The sequence below is a fragment of the Gouania willdenowi genome, chromosome 9 (genome assembly GCF_900634775.1).
Source record: "Gouania willdenowi chromosome 9, fGouWil2.1, whole genome shotgun sequence".
Lineage (NCBI taxonomy): Eukaryota > Metazoa > Chordata > Actinopteri > Blenniiformes > Gobiesocidae > Gouania > Gouania willdenowi.
In genome coordinates, this window is record NC_041052.1 from 20,430,154 (window position 1) to 20,446,947 (window position 16,794).

At 39.0% G+C, this 16,794-nt stretch overlaps 1 protein-coding gene across 1 annotated transcript in view; it reads right to left on the reverse strand.

Annotated features, from left to right (window-relative positions):
• adgrv1 (adhesion G protein-coupled receptor V1) overlaps positions 1-16,794 on the reverse strand; it is a 131,407-nt gene that overhangs the window by 97,815 nt on the left and 16,798 nt on the right. The window contains exons 3-21 of the mRNA XM_028457526.1: positions 16,411-16,560; positions 14,227-14,322; positions 13,522-13,626; positions 12,943-13,056; positions 11,541-11,771; positions 11,085-11,422; positions 10,178-10,448; positions 8,883-9,209; positions 8,113-8,289; positions 7,754-7,977; positions 6,573-6,699; positions 5,413-5,598; positions 5,045-5,225; positions 4,515-4,678; positions 4,305-4,428; positions 3,944-4,204; positions 2,727-2,853; positions 2,420-2,643; positions 896-1,624 (exon numbers count right to left, since the gene is read on the reverse strand). Of these exons, the coding sequence (XP_028313327.1) occupies positions 896-1,624; positions 2,420-2,643; positions 2,727-2,853; positions 3,944-4,204; positions 4,305-4,428; positions 4,515-4,678; positions 5,045-5,225; positions 5,413-5,598; positions 6,573-6,699; positions 7,754-7,977; positions 8,113-8,289; positions 8,883-9,209; positions 10,178-10,448; positions 11,085-11,422; positions 11,541-11,771; positions 12,943-13,056; positions 13,522-13,626; positions 14,227-14,322; positions 16,411-16,560 (4,156 nt within the window). The remainder of the gene's footprint in view (positions 1-895; positions 1,625-2,419; positions 2,644-2,726; positions 2,854-3,943; positions 4,205-4,304; positions 4,429-4,514; positions 4,679-5,044; positions 5,226-5,412; positions 5,599-6,572; positions 6,700-7,753; positions 7,978-8,112; positions 8,290-8,882; positions 9,210-10,177; positions 10,449-11,084; positions 11,423-11,540; positions 11,772-12,942; positions 13,057-13,521; positions 13,627-14,226; positions 14,323-16,410; positions 16,561-16,794) is intronic.

Here is a 16,794-nt window from a genome sequence, read left to right on the forward strand (position 1 = left end):
CTGGTCTACTCTGGTGTAGTTTTAAAAACGGAATATGAACTGCATTTTTTGGTCTGTTGTTAAAATGTGAAATTTTGTTGCAAAACCATAGTAAATTTATGTTTTCATCATGTCACTGTAAAAACAAAACTAAAATGTGAAGGAAAGAAACTTTATTTGTTTTTGTTGGATTTTCTAGTGACAATGAACAGAATTCTAATTAATGTCACCAAAACCAAGGCTCAGTCCTGCCTCATTACTCATTTATACTCTTACACCTCTCTCGCCTATCGCTTCCAAAACCAGACAAATTCAGGAACTCCGTTACAGTGAGCAAGCACAAAGCTCTGTGCCAGTGTGGTCGTGTCTGTTTGGAGGTGCAGACAATAACACGAGACGACTGGTGATTATGCATTTACAGTGGCTGGAGGTTGCCAAAGAGGCAGTAATGTATTTTCCTTTTGAAGGCTCTCGGTGAAATGCTGGCCATTGTCTCCGTCAATTAGTGAGGAAAGAAAGAAAAGAAGATGCCGACTGATTCCCTTCAGCAAAAACAATGTTCAGCAGTGCAGAGGCTGTGTGCTCACTCAAGCATGGCAAAGTCCAGCTGTCTTAAACAATAAGGAGAGTTTGGAGGGCTTAAAGAGGTGCATGTACAAGTGTGAGAACCAAAGACCTATTGTTTTTTAAGTCCTCTTTGAACGCATTACTCTAAAACTACACCAAACTACAAAAGAGCAACTTCATAATTGAACAAAAATGTGGCTTTTTTCTTTTAAACATACAATAACTAATAATGTGGAACATTTTTGGGCAGAACATTTGAAATAAACTCTCAGATTAACATGCCAAAGTTTGACTACAACATTGGAAATGAATAAAAAATGAAGTTAAGTATGTTTCAGAGTTGGCTTACCATCAGCGATTCCCTCTCCTTTGACGCTTTTCAAACCTCCAGAAATGGGTTTTCCATCCAAGAAGAACTCAATAATCCCATCATCCACTGTAATGATGACTTGCATCCATGTGTTGTCCTCCAAAAACTTCTCCGCTGTTGCTCGGGCGACCTGGGTATTGTTTGAATGCATCGCTGTATAGTACAGCATCACAGTAACATGCGACTCATTTGTGTGAACTTTCACTCCATAATACAAACTCCCATTTCCTTTGGACACTATGAAGCCATCTGTGTTTGAGTTGGGAATCAGCCAAGCAGAGAAGGTGAAGTTGCCGATGGCAGCAGGTGCCTCTTCAGGTCGGATGGTGCCGAAAGCTCCAGAGAGTCCAGAGAAAAACCACGTGTCTGTTGCCGAGTGGTGTCTACGAGCATGAGGCCTGAGCTCGACCTCATGTGGAAAAGAAGCGAGGAGCAGAAGGTCATCCATGAGTGGAAGTCCGTGTGGGAAGCGTCCAGAAACTATTTCCCACGCAACCCGTACATCGCCGAATGTGCCCTGCTGTCGGTCAATGGTGAAAGAAGTTACATACGACATGTCATCCTGAGAGAGGACATCTTCAGCTACTTCCTGGTCCAGGTGCTTTTCATCAATGGCGAAGACACCGAATGGATCGTCATTGAAAGGGATGAAGACTGAAGCATTCAGAGATGTTTCGGCCAGTCTTCCTCGCTCCCCGAGGTAACCACCTACATTATAAGGGAAGGAGAAAGTCAGTTGATATGCAGCAGTCAAGCAGGGTTAGGGTCAATTACATTTTTCAATTCAAATTACGTTATCTACAATTCAATTATGGTTACGATAACTAACATTTTTTCGAATTACAAATAAATTATAATAATTATTTTTACCCTGAAAGTCAATTACAATTATGTTCTCAATTACTGAAGTTCAAATACAATTTTATTAACTTTCATTCATATAGCGCTGTGATGATTGTATGCGTGTAAGATGTTATTTTAGCATCTTTATATTTAAATTTCATTGCATGTATTATTATAATATCTTGTGTAAAAGCCCAACCAGGGACAAGGGTTGGAATTTAGCAAAAGCTTAAAACTCTTTGTACAAAACAACCACATTCACAGTTGTGTTCATCTGTAAAATTGTATCATTCCTATTTAAATAGGAACCTGTATGAGTGTGAAAATTCACTGACGGGTAGTGGGAAAACTAAATACATAACATATTTTAATATTTCTTACCTACTTATGTGTAAGCCACAAACCTGTTTTGTGTTTAATTAAATTGTGTTTGAAAGTTTCTATTGAATTTCCAATGCTAATTACAATTACAAAGTTAATTATCTGAACTAAAATCCAATTCATTTATGATTACAAGAGTGAGAGATGCTTAAAATTACAATTACGAGATTACAATTATAACTGACCCCAACCCTGGCATTCAGTACTGGGTGCATAAAGATGGATTCTGTTTGCTCTGGTGCTTTAATGGTCTAACGTGACATTTCATTTAGAACTTACCTGAAACATTGACCAGTCTGAGAACAAAAAACTCTATGAACTCAGGAAGTTTATCTGAGATGGCCTCCAAGATAATTGGTTTGATGTCCTCCCCTGTGGTGAAGATGATGGAGCCAGACGTGTTTGTAAACTCCTGGTTTTGCAACAGAGGAGTCACTGAGTCATTGGCAAACAGCTGCCAGAACACTTCAACGGCACCAAAATGGCCTCTTGCACGCAATACACTGAGGAGAAAAAGCAATTCATTACACACACGCAAACACACACACACACACAAATAATAATTTTTTAAGAAATGCATTCTTACTTAAAATGATTTGTCTTTCCTTCTTCCACAGGTTTCTCTGTAGATTCCAATGAGAAAATCCCACTGGCGTCGTCGTTAGCAACAATCACGACAGTGGCTGTGTTTGCTCCATACACAACAGTGTCACCTGTGCGCACATACATGTCACACATTTACATCATGAACGAGACTGCATCGATGCAGAACTCCCAACTGGTCAGTAACACAAAAGTAGGCTGCAGATTTGTTTAAATTGGGGAAATAAACGGTTTTAAAAAGTTAACAAGATGCTAGTGCTGGGGTCTTGTTCTATGCTGAGCTACATGAGCGTTTAGTCTGTGACAAATACTTTCTTAGTTTTTTTTCGGGTACTTATAAAAAATATATATATATATTTTTATTTTCTTAACACCATGTTCACTATTTTGATTGCATATTATAAAATTACGCTTGTATATACATGTTTTGGGTGGGAGTATACAGGGTTTGTTTTAGTCTTTTGTTGATATTGTCTTATTTATTAAAAGAAAAGGAGTGACTGTGTTTGGGGCGGGGGAGAGAAAATGTTCCATATCTTCCCCTTTTTTTCATTGTAATGCACCTTTTTTCTGGAAATAAAAAGCTAACAAGATTGTTTGCTTTTATTTTGAAAGGGGTTCATTATTGCAGTACACTACCTGCATCTACACATCTCACAGTAAGTGAAAATAATGCTGCAGGTAAATCATAAAGGAGCAGCATGCATTGATTCATTTGTATTGTAAGATGGCCAGAACATTGTAACATTTTATTCCTTTTGAGCATTAGTGTGCATAGGTGGTGCATGTGGGCTGGACAGGTTATAGTCATCTCAAATTGCCAGAAGAGACAAAAAGTAAAGAAGTTATTTCAATCTCTTCCCAACCAAAATAGAGTCCATAATTGAGATTGTTCAATGTTTGACATCTGGGTATTTGACTTGCCCTCATCTTACTCGCCTCTGAGCTCTGTGTCAATAAGTAAAACAGACAAAGGCTCATGGAAAGTCCGACCTCTGTGTTTAGAGTCTGATAATAAAAGTCCCATTGGGGCCTCTGGCTTTTCACTTAATACTAGGATTAGGAGAGCTCTACATGGATGTTCCTTTGTGGACACAGAAAGCTTAAATCAAAGCATTGGCGAGTTATAAGAGGTGGTATGATCGAACACTGAAAACTATTACAAATAACATTTATTAAGCCAAAGAATGCCAAACTTACCTGTGGCGTTGTGGAGAACTATGTGAAACAGTTCATCAGCCTCAGGAACGTCGTCATCTTCAACTGCCACAGAGATGTTTTTCATCCACTCTCCCACATTGAAAATCAGCAATGTATCATTACTCAGCACAATAACGTCATTGGGTGATGCTTCTCCATACTCGATACGATACATCGCCGTGGCCACAAAGTCTGCACGCCCTCCCCTTATAATAGTAAAGTTGGCCACACCCCCTTCCTGAAGCCGGACAATAACGGGTTCTGAATTAAGGAAGGAAGAGATAAGAGTTCAGAAAGTGTATGGTTTAATGGTGATGCATTTTTTTTTTCCTGAAGTGTTTATGCACAATTAATTCTTTACCAGCAAAGTAAATAGGATCATCATTCTCATTTATCCATAAACTGGCATTGAGGACGTTTCCAAGTCTTGCTCCTCCCGTTACATTGGTCAACGTGATGGTAAAATTCTCCAAGTCTTCAGGGATCTTGGATGAAAATAATAAATTGTGAATCAAAAACAAAATTAATAGGAATCTGTCTTGAAATCACAACATTTCTTTCACAATTTTACCCCATCTGGATTGGAATAGACAGTTAGGTTTTTCAGAGATTCTCCCTCCATGAAGGTGATGTTTCCCTGAAGCGGGATGACGTCTGCAGACAAGGCTGGCTCCAACACCCACCAAACTGATACTTCTTCAAAATGACCTTTGTTTCTCACCACTGGATACACAGCTGAAGAGTAGGGAACATAACATTAGACTGTTATCGTAGCATTGACTCAATAACTCAGTAACTTCTTTTACTCAGACAGTAATCGCATGGAAGATTATTAGTTCAGTAATCTATTTCTAAAAGAGATTTATCTTTCTTAACACTATAAAAAAAAAACATATTTTTAAGTTGCATTACATTTACATTATATTGCAGGATAGATGATACTAAATCCAACACAGCACTGTTTTCTCAACCCTCACAAACTTTACATGTACCAGTACTTGTAGAAAGCGTTCCAGTAAAATAGTCCTTTTCAGGTGACAATAAGTCAAGAAAGCAAAAAAAAGAGTCAAAGTGATTTTAAGTTATGTGACTCCAAATTACCAAAGTGTGTCATATTCCCTTTGCTCTCATTGATGGCAATGGTCAGTCCTGTTTGGATGAATTCGATGACCCCAAAGGGGTCGTCATTCTTCCTCACGGTGATGTTGACCTCACGGTGGTTACCAAGACGACTGGGTGGAGTGCTGTGGCTGCTGAGAATCACTGAGAAGGTCTCGTCCAGCTGTACGTTCACAGGCATATGAACAAAGATACAGAGTAAGGATAACATTGTTTTTCAAGCGAAATGAGGAGAAACTGAGTCAATATCTATTAGTATTATATACATAGACTCACTAAGATGATTAGATGTGTCATGAAGGTAATAAACAACAAATTATGAGCACGTAATTCTTATTAACCACAGTTACCTCTGGTACACCATCAGGCCTTGCCACCAGTGCTACGACCACCTCTCTCTCCCCTGGTTTGAACTCCAGGATGCCTGTCGCTCCATAGAATTCACTGCTGCCTGCAGGCCTGACAGCATATCGGACCAGCTGTTTTAAAAGTTGTCCCTGAGCTCTGACAACATGCAGCTCCACAGCTTCACCTTCCTGAGTCAAAAAAATGTCCAGAGATTTAAAACCTTCACCTCGTATCAGCGTAACTTTTGATGTAGTAAACCTACTGAAACTATCAGATAAATATAAACAAAGCAAGAATCATAAAATTATTAAACTACATTAAAGAAAAGTTCTAGATTATTTTGCAGAAATTGAACCCGGCACTGACAGTGCATTGTTGTTAGCTGGTTTCTTATAGGCAGTGGCTATCCGTACGGTTGCCATATCAATATACTGACATCTATCTATCCGTACGCAGCGCCCCTATTTGGCCTGTTTAGGTCATGTGACTAAGACTAAATCTTACCCTAACCCTAAACATTGTTGTGGTATTGGGTCATAACCTAACCCTAATGGTGCGTTCACACCAAACGCATTTCGGGCGTCAAAATCATGCCTCATGTGTGTAGTTGGACGCTTGTGCTCAATTAGTACAGATCCTTGTCACCAGCGTTGAAGATGCTCGGGACGCGCGTCCAGAGCGTGGATGGGAGGGGCTTCTCTGTTTCCAGTGGTGTTCATACAGTGGATGATATTGTGGCGATCAGTCACGTTCATAATTCACCCAGTGACCGTGAAGTGGTGAGGGACATTATTGTGTTGAGAAGGCGGTGTTTCTGGTCGGATGTATTTTGGTGTGACTCAGTGTGTGCACAAGTCAAAAGCGACCGCCGCGCGAAAAGCTTCAAAACGTGCTGCACAGGAGGTACGGGACCTCTGACGCTCCCTAGAAGAGCGTCCACCATATTGTGACTGTACATCTGCCAATTTTGACGCTTTAGACACGTTTGGTGTGAATGCACCATTAGACGCTACGTACTTGTACTTTGGTAAACGTACCACTAGCACCGGGGGTTGTCCGTACAAATAGACACTTTTTTTCTTACACTCAAAGATCAAAAAAGAAATTAAAAGTATCACGGTTTAGTTGATTTATATACATTAGGTTACATTACATTACTTACATCAATAATCCAGGGACCTCTGGATGATGGGGAAAACTCAAACACTCCCCCAGGATCATCATTCTCCATTATGATAATCTCTCTGCTGGTGAAGCCTGCTTTCAGGATCTGATTCTCAACATTACTCCTAACATAGAAAAACACAGAAACACAATCTTAACTTAAAAAAAGACTGTAGTTATCAATAAAGCCCAGAAGATATGAATGGTACAAGACATATCAAGAAAAAATACATTATTGTCTTTGACACTCATCTCCATAATGCCACTAACTCAATTACAGTAATAACGCAATGTATTTATTATTGTGACATTTCTGAGTAGACAGATTTAGAAAGTTGTATTTTAAGGTGGACCTAATGTAAAATATAGATGCTTTGTAACAACAGCAGCTGGGCAACAAAAACTCAGGATAAAACTCTTAATGCATTCCATGCACTGTTATTTCATTATTAACTCCGTATGCGATCTTCAGGCGAGTTAATCTACTTTTAATGATAATGCCACTCAAGCATGTGCCAGAAACTTTATTGCCTCACAGGCCTAACCAGTGTAAGGTTTAGAGTATCAAAAAATTCATGCGAGAATGAATCACTTTTAAAAAGCAATTGATGAGCAGATTGTGGGAAAACATTGACATCTTCAAAAAGTTGTGAAATACAATTCATTTATTGAAGTATATCCATTGTTTACTTCACACAAAGACTCAGAAGAGGATTTCCATTTTTCACACCATGTAGGAATCCCCACCCTGTCCCAGTCCTCCTTCTACCCACATTGACCAAAGACCCCAGAAATCCTGAAGTAGGTCCTCCAAAGAAAAACAAAGACCTGATTCACAGCACACAAAAGAGCCAGGTTCACTCCACTCCCCACTTACCCAAAGTATACTATAAAGCGTGCAGTCTCCACCCTGCGGGTAGGATGCGAGGGAGGGAAAATGCCAGTGTTCTCATCAGAATATAGACAATTACATACGATCCATCCCATTAAATGCATTGATTCTTTTCTTGTGCAAAAGAACATATTTGTAGAAGCTGGTTAATGTTGTTGTGTTCTTTTTTTTTTTTTTTTTTTTAAATGTTTTTATTACTCCTAAACTAATAATATTTTCCATGATTATGAAGGTCTACAACAGTTACGCAAAAAACATTAACGTTTGTCTCGTCTTTGTGTGCTCACCTATCCAGAGTGAGGAGCAAGGTCTCGTCAACTTCTGGGATATCATCAGCCTTAATTGTGATGTCGATGTGGGCATCACTTTGACCAGAAAGAAAGACAACCGAGCCAAGGAAAGGCTCCAGATCATCAGGAGTTACATCCTCACGAGTGGCTCCAATAGGCTGTAGACTCCAAAAAACCTCGGCCTGACCATCTGTGCCATCACGTCGCAGAGGGAGGCTCACCTACAGCCGACATCACCAGAGCAAAATGGGATAAGCTTCAACTTGAAATAATACAGTATTTTAAACTAATCATTCATAGAATAGAAAGTTTACATAATGCAACAATACTATTGCATGAATTTAATCGTATCTTACCGTGCTAATGTTGCTGTCCTCTGGTTCATAAACAACCACTGTGTAGTTACTTGTAAACCCAATTTCTCCATTAGCAATGTCAGGCGTGATGGTTAAGGTCAAGTTGAGAGGCCCACCAAACCGTGGACTGATGGATGGAACTAAGGGACTAATATCCACCAGCGCCAATGAGTTCAACTATTAAAAAATAAATAAATCATTAAATCAATTAAAAGAAGAACTGAAGCGTGATCTGTCAAAGCACCACTCTCACACTTCCCCATCTACGGTACACAGTTTAACCGTATTGGGTTTTTTTTTCCATTCCCAATGACTACGAGCATACCTGTAAATGACACTAAACTAACATGTAGGATGATTTATTTTGTTGTAAACCTTTTAACTTCCCAATCATTTTTAAAGAATTACTTTGAAATGGAAATGTAGTTAAAACCAGCATTCACAAATGTCTAATTTCTCTAAACTAAATCAACAAATTTATAACATGTTAGTATGGACTTGGTTGTAGCTTTGTTGGCGTATGCGTGACCACTGTTTAGGGTTGAGAATATGCACTCTAGTGGGACAGCACGTTTCACAAAAGTTGGTCTGTAGTTCAGTTTTTTTTTATGTTGTTCGTTTGAACAGTTGCATAGATTCCTCCATAACATTTCAGATTAGCATGCCAAGCCATTCACACCATTAGAAGGAGTTCTTTACATTATGGATGGCTCTGGTTTGGCTAAAAGTGCATGTGTGTGTGTGTGTGTGTGTGTGGACATAATGATTACCTGTATCAAAAAGTGAGCTCCATTCTGCAGAAAGGCATCATTCCTTATTGGTAGTACGAGATGGACCCTTTGCTCTCGGGAAAAAACTACATTAACAGACCTACTGACATTTAGGACTTTGTCACGAGCCAGTGCAGGGTCAATGGGGCCTGCGGGAATGTAGAGTGCAGTAAGAGACATAGACACGTCGCCCAGTGTTCCTCCATCTCTTACAAAACTAAGAGACAAGAAACGGCCTTCGGGTTGACTTTGAATGAGCTGTTCATTGACCGGGTCAAACTGGAAAACCCCATAGACATCATCACTGTCCTGGAGGTAGAACACCATCTTCAGGAATGGAAAGAAAGCAGAAATGGGATTATTTAACTGGCACAGGAATAATAATCATACCAATTACCAGTAGTTGTCACCCGCTTTGGAAAAGGATCCAAGATCGAGAAACATATTGTTCTGGCAAACTTTGATTACTTTCTTATTATTCATTGTGGTGCCTAAAATAGTGTCTATTATGGACATGAACCCTTGGGTGACAGATTTTGAAAATTCTAATGGGAGAATTGTATTGAAGTTTAAAAAATAGAGTGCTATGTTTCATTTTATTAAAAAAAAATAAATAAATAAACAAGTAACAACAAAGGCGGAAAAAACATGGGACTAAAGGTGGTAAATTTGTGCCTTTAGATATGGATCCTCTTAAGAGAAGTTTGCAGAAACATGATGGTCACTGAGGCTTGTTCTTTATACAAAGCCTACACTTGTAAAAGACGGTTTAAAGCTTTGGGATATCAGTTTATTTACCATCTGCAACTTTAATGGCAATTACCACCCATTAGTCTACTGTGTAAGTTGTTTGTTCCTTAGAGGATTTTCCCCTAACCAAATTGCTCACTGCAGATGGCAAGCAGACCCTTTGGTTTCTCAATGTAACATAGGGGGAACGTTTGCATGTGATGTCCCATGCTTTGAACATAAACAAGACTTAGATCTGCCCACTGCTTTCATATAACGCCAAGAAGCCTATGCAAAAAAAATGCTATATATAAGAAAACGATTCACTTTTTCACTCACGACAAAGAAAAAATCCAAAGCGGGACACCGCACACAAAGCGGCTGCTGTTTCCGCTTTGTTTTGATTCGGCCACATTAAAGAACACCCACAAAGCGAGGGTATGCACTGAGGCGATGCCTTTTACACAATGTGCCAAGTTTGCCACTGTAAGGTACGCTAAGTCACAAACAAACACACACATGCAAAACACATGCAACATCTACGGTAGATGTTCTGCAGTACTGACCTCCATGGGTTCATCCACCTCTGCATTTCCAGTCACAGTGCTGGGCAGTAGTTTGAGAATGAAGGCCTCTGCCTCCTCTGGTTGCTCATCTGCCACAATGTTTATTGGAATCACAGTGGTCACCTGACCTGGGGCAAATCTCACCGTCCCAGCCTCAGGACTCAAATCATTGGACACTGGCGAAGAATCACTTGAGTTTCTACTGATGGTCCAGTTTACAGAAACAGCTCCATAACTCCCTCCATTTCTGACAATGATGATGCCTTCAAACCTGAGGAAAACACATCAAATACAATATTTTTGTTGTGTAACACTTTACTTGAAGTTTTATACATAAAGGCGGAAACTCATCCTCCTGACAATCAAACTCACAATCACAATAGCCGTTTAAATAGCCATGTGTTTTACTGTAATGTGCAGTTTTTGGCTGAAAACAATCACAAGAGTGTGGGGATAGCAAAAGAAAATCGCTAAGGTAACCCGCTGTGTCGTGGAGTTTGTGTCTACAAGACACGCCCATGCATGCATTTGCATGAAGGCCCCAAAACAGCCTGTTTTTAGAAGCAGTCTGAAAGTCACTTTTCAGAGGGATAAAACTCTGGAAAACAGGTGAGTTTGGGAAAATAAACCTCAATACTATGTTGTTGGGGTTCTTAGAACAAATGGAGATGGGTGAAAAATAGCGATCGTTACCCTAACCCTACCTAACCCCACTAGATCCCTCCACCTAACCCAAAAAATGCCAACATAGCTCCAAAGGTGTCACAATTTAGCGGACGACACTTAGCGACAGCCTTCATAACACCCGATTCATGCTAATGACAGATAATGACAGCGTAATATCGGCCTTATGTGTAAAACTTGTGTTTAGTCAAACATATTCAGTTATTCCTAATGTGTGACTTACCTCTGTGTCTGATCCTCATTGATGATGATTGGCTGAATGAGTGCACTGCTGCTGATTGACAGAACACCATGTGGCTTATCGTTGGGTTCAATGGTCACCAGAACAGCGTTTGGGGAAACAAGGACAGCATCTCCTCTAATAGTGTCCTCAAGCAGAACTACATGAAAGGATTCTGCAATTTCTGGCACGTCGTCGTCACTGATGTTGAACAGCAGGCTGGCCGTGTAGACAAAAGGAGGGAATACGAGGGTCCTAACCACCTGTAGGTCCAGGAAATCCACAGCTGGCGTGGCACTGCCCAGTCCATCGCCACTCATTATTGTGTAATCTACAGAGACCTAAAGACAGTGACAATATTTCAAGATATTAAACAACAGTGTTTTTTATTCCCAGTAGTGTGTAAATGTGCTTCATAATCTACTTGTAATGATACAAATATCTGAAGAAGAAAAGAACCTCAGTGTCGTCGGAGCCAACGAGTGGCCCACCTTCCGTCAAATGACCCCGAGTCACGTTAAGGATAAGGACTGCTGCAATCTCTGGCACTGCCACCATAGAGTGAGAGAACCGCATTGGGCTGTCATTGCGACGGATCCTCAAATGGACCCTGCTGGCATTGAGCCTAAGGAGCGCTCCTCCTGCCACTTCAGTCAGCTTCACAGTGAAAACCTCATCGTCTTCAGGAATCTTATCCACAAAGACAGAGATAAACAATGATACACAGCTCTAAACCCTTGACTCTCTATAACATCCAAGAAGAGAGCACCTCTTAAGTCTGAAGGATGCCTAATATCTTCAAAGTTTTTCCAGAATGTCCTAAAATAATACAGAAGTACTGATAAAAGCCACTAATCAAACTTGTCGGATTCCTGGCTTTGACTAATATTACTGAAGCATCGTCTATTACAGTGGTTGTCAAACTTTTTTGGCTTAAGTACCCCCTTTGTCCGACTACCACATTATGCTGAGAATACTGTGAAAAAAACAACTATAAAGCATAATGATGGAATGAATAAATGTTAATACACAATTTAAAGAATCACATTTTGTAAATAAGTGAAGAAATATTATTTAGTGCCTACTGTACAGATTTATTTCTATTGTTTTAATCATTTTAGCATCTCCTGCATGGGACCAACACTGACCTTTGTATTTTCAGTTCATGTTCTAATCAAGATCATTTACATTAACGTTTTGTGTAATTTTCTGGGTTTTTGGTGTCATTTTGTGTATTTTGTTGTTGTTTAGTCTGTTCTTTTTATTATTCAGTATATTTTTATCATATTTTTTTTGGTTTTTGTATGTTTTTGGTATTATCTAAATTATTCTCTCTCTCAGTGTGTGTTTTTGGGGTTATTTGATTGTTTTTTAAGCCGTTTTATACGTTTCTCTGTTATTTTTGTGTATTTTGTCGTGATCTTGTGTATTTTTGTCATTTATTGTGTCTTTGTTGTCGTTTTGTGTGTTGCTGGTGAGTATTTTTCTCTCTTAGTGTGTGTTTTTGGTGTAATTTTGTTTTTTATTATTAATTATTATATATCATCTTATTTTGTGTGTTTTCGTTGTCATTTTGTGAGTTGCTGGTAATATTTAGTATCATTAGCATTTAAAAATAAAAATAAACATTATAAACCCACATTGTTAATGGTTTTCATTTGTTGATTTTCCTCTCTCTCTGTAGTGCTATTACCCTAGGCGTACACGTACCCCCATTTGAGAAAAACTAGTCTATTAGAGAGAACATTTAAAGACCTAAACCTTTTCCTCAAGTAAGTCATTCAGTTTTATTTGTTGAACATTTAAAAATAATTGCTGACAATAAAAAGACAGTATTAGGTTCTGATAAAACATCTAGTACCTGGTCATCCCTAATAAGAATGCTGAATTGTGCAACAGACTGTCCTACAGGAATGGTGATGTTCCCTCGGTCTGGATGGAGGTCTTCAATAGGTGGGTTTGGACCCTCAGAGATCTGTGAAAGAACACAAGTGTTGAGCTGACGTAGATAACGTATGTTACATATCCACAACAAGAAGAAAAAATAAAACAAACACCTTTAATAAATAAATACCAAGCCTATTATTCATCAGGAACATTTTATAATTCAGATCATGTCTGTGTTAGTTTTGGAAAATAATTTGTATTGTTTATCAGCGACACGTCACCTGGTAAAAACTAGACAGAGATGAAATACAAAAAGACAAACATTAACCAATTGATGCTGTCGTCAAATGATAAAAAGAAGACAACAGGAAATAAAATAAATTGAATGTTTTCTAAAAGTAGGGGAAAGGTAGGTTAAAGGCCAGCTAAAAACTGAGATAGTTTTATGTTCTCGACTAAATCCAAAATACTAGGTTTGATTACTGCAAAAAACAACTACTGTGAAACTAAATCAACATGCATGCGTCTGGTTTCATAAACAGTGCCCTCTCACCTCATACTTCACAGTAACCGTCCCATAGGTTCCCTTTTCTCTAATCAGGGTGAAAGGCACGTAATGATTCCTCCCTCTGGGTTCATCGACGACGACCTCTTCAGTCTGTGATGGATAGATAAAACAGGAACACGGGTCAAGTCAAGCCTGCATAATAAAGAGCCTTAGATTTACAATACAAGTTTAAATCAAAATGTTTGAATTCATTTAAACATTGATTTTAGTGTTGATTGTGGAGGATTTCTACCGTTTTGAAAGGACCATTAAGAGTTCACTATTTTATACACCTGATGGTACATTTATCATTCACCATTATATCTAATGGTGTCTAGATAATCAAATCATGATTAAATTAATTTATTATTAATCTGAATGAATGTCTGACCAATTTATTTAATGTGTATCACTAATAGCAGAGGAAAAACTGAAACTTTTTTTTAATGTTCTATGACTATGAGATAACAGTCTGGGATTTAGCACATTTTTAAGAATGTATTCCTGAAGTATTTTGATAATAATTTTAAGATAATATATCCTAAAATGTGTGGGAATTGAGTGGCTTTCAATGCATTATAATTACAGGAAAACACAACTTAAGGAGAACTCTCTCTAAAGAAGTCCAGCTATGTTTACATTTTCTGAAAAGTCAAAAGAAAAAAATGGTTGTTTGTGATAAAAGTGCACAAAGGAAAAAGAGTTTCTTACAGAATTGAAGGCAATAATTCCAAAGGCATTGTCATTTGACAGGATTGTGATGGTGGCCCTGTTTGGCGTTCCCACTGTTACTCCGTTTGAGGAACTCTGGAATGTAGAGATAATTAAAAGTGTCAGATGAAACCCTGTCAAAGGTAGTTTTTAGATTCACACTCTTTAAGCTCCCGCCAACATTTAATCCAGACACACATGCTTACAAGAACAGCCTGAACGTCTAACATACCCCCTGTCTTCACCTCATTCCTGGGCTCAGACTAAGCTGCCCTGGTGAGCAGGCACAAAGGGAGGAAGTACTGGTTTCAGCACTGTTGGTTTGTCAAGTTATCTCTCAGCTTGATATCGGTCAGGGACTGCTGCTGTGTTCTGTGATTCAGCACTAAGACTAAACTAGCAGGATTAAAATAGGAGTGGAGTTTAAAGAGTTTGGCTGTAATCTGTAAATGACATGTCATCTTTTTCTGAGGCTGCCATGAGTAAACACTAAACTAAAGAAATCTGCCTGGGCTGAGCTAAACCTTCAAATGCACAGGTTCCAACAGCTCCAAACCTATTCTAATGAGTGTGGAGGAAAACGATGAATCATGAGAAGTATCACAAACATTTGGCAAAAGCCTGCTTCATGAGAGCATGCTTGTACACATACTGTATAACACCTCACAACTAAGCATTTCATTACATTTTATTAATATACAGGTTTGCATAAGGGCCACTGTTTTAAAAACAATATTTTGTGATTGCAAATGCATGCACATTTTTTGTTTTTTAACAATTTGCAACAATTTACCGTATTCTCTACATCACCACCAGAAAAGTGCTTAGAACAATTCTACGTACAGGTTTTTTGTCACTTATGGTTGATCCATGGTACACCCTTTGTATTGGCACCTTCAGTCTGCAGACAGCTTTTGAGCAAGGCGATAGGCTAGCATTTGGCCAACGCTTTGTCTCAGCTGGAGTGTAAGGCTAAGTGGGCCTCATCTGCTCTTTCACTCTGGAAGCAGCAAAAACTAGGGTTGTGCAACTGGATTCTAACCAGATGTCACAAAAAATGCAGCATCAAAAAAAAAAAAAAAACAAAGCCAGAAAAGCAACTTTTGGTGTTCACATGTAGCTGATATGTAAATATAAATAATAGAGCATCATCTGTATCAGTTAATTCACTAAGGAATAAAATAAGCAGACAGTGAGACCACCCCCAGCCCATCAATCAAATGTGACAGCTAAAGGCTTCATGAAACCATGGAGACAGACTTTAGGTGAAAGGCATGCTGAGCAGTGATAGGGATTTCTAATGTAAACATTTCAGAAGAGATCTCAAGCTTCAAAACCTCCTTAAAAATGTCACATTAATACAAGCTTTAGGTTTCATGTCACTTCTCAGATTTTTTATTTTTTTTTTTTAAAAGGATGCAGGTTAGCACTTCTGTCTGACAGCGAGAAAGCCCTGGGTGCTTGTTTAGATGAAAAAATTAGTAAAATTGGAAATCTTGTCTGTGTTTTTCATGTTCTCCCCATGTTTGTGTGGGTTTTTCACCTGATTGTCTCCCACAGTCCAAAGATGTGTTAGTTTGATTGGTGTTCACAAATGTCTTTCAGGTGTAAAAGAGTGTGCGGATCATTGTCCGTCCCTGTGTCTTTGGATGGGGAGGCGTGCACGATAAAAGCTAAGATTGGACCCAGCAGACTCCTGCAACCCTGGATTTAGCAATAAAGTAGCAAAATAAAATGCAGACTTTATATAAAGTGCTGTTGCATAAGAATCCAGAAGAAACCCAAGCTTTAAATTGCATGGGTATGATTCGCCCCAAAAGGTTTAATCCATGAAGTCAATGATGAAAGAGGTGACCAACCAATCACTTGATCCTAGAATTTGGGTTGCACTTGTGGCTGTCAGGTAGAGTTTCATCTTACTCAAGTGTGTTTCTGTCAGGCAACCTCAGAGAGAGACAAAATGCTCGTCCACATCCGGGCCATGTCCAACAGAGCGTGACAATGAAAGACTGAAAGACTTAGCGCCGCGGTAGCGGTTGTTCGGGGTCAACTGTGTGACGCCCCTCACTTCTCATCACTGAGATGTCACAGCAAACGTTTGAGAGCGTCAGAGGCAACGTGGAGCACCAAAAACACACGAGAGGAATTTCCAAATGTAAAAAAAAACTAAAAGTGAGAATTTACCTGCAGTTGTAAATTGAAGATGAAAGTTTCATCTGCTTCAGGCAAGTCATCATCTTTCACAGCAATGAAAATGGTTTTACTGGACTCAGTGGAGAGCAGAAAGGCTGCAGCGTTAATGGCTTCAAAGTCCTCTGTGTCGGGTCCCTCTAACTGAGCAAAACAAAGCAAAGTCACATGTAAGAATCCCAAACAATTTTAGAAAAGCATGGAGTACTCCACATTACCAAAGCAAACACTGAGTTCCTGATGCTGGTGTCTGATGTGGAGGCTATTAACATTTTTGCATTGGTGGCACAAAGAAACGTCTTCTACTTAGAGCTGGATTTAGAAAGGTCAAATAATCGTAATTTAAAAAAAGACAAACAAACTCAAGTCGCAATTCTC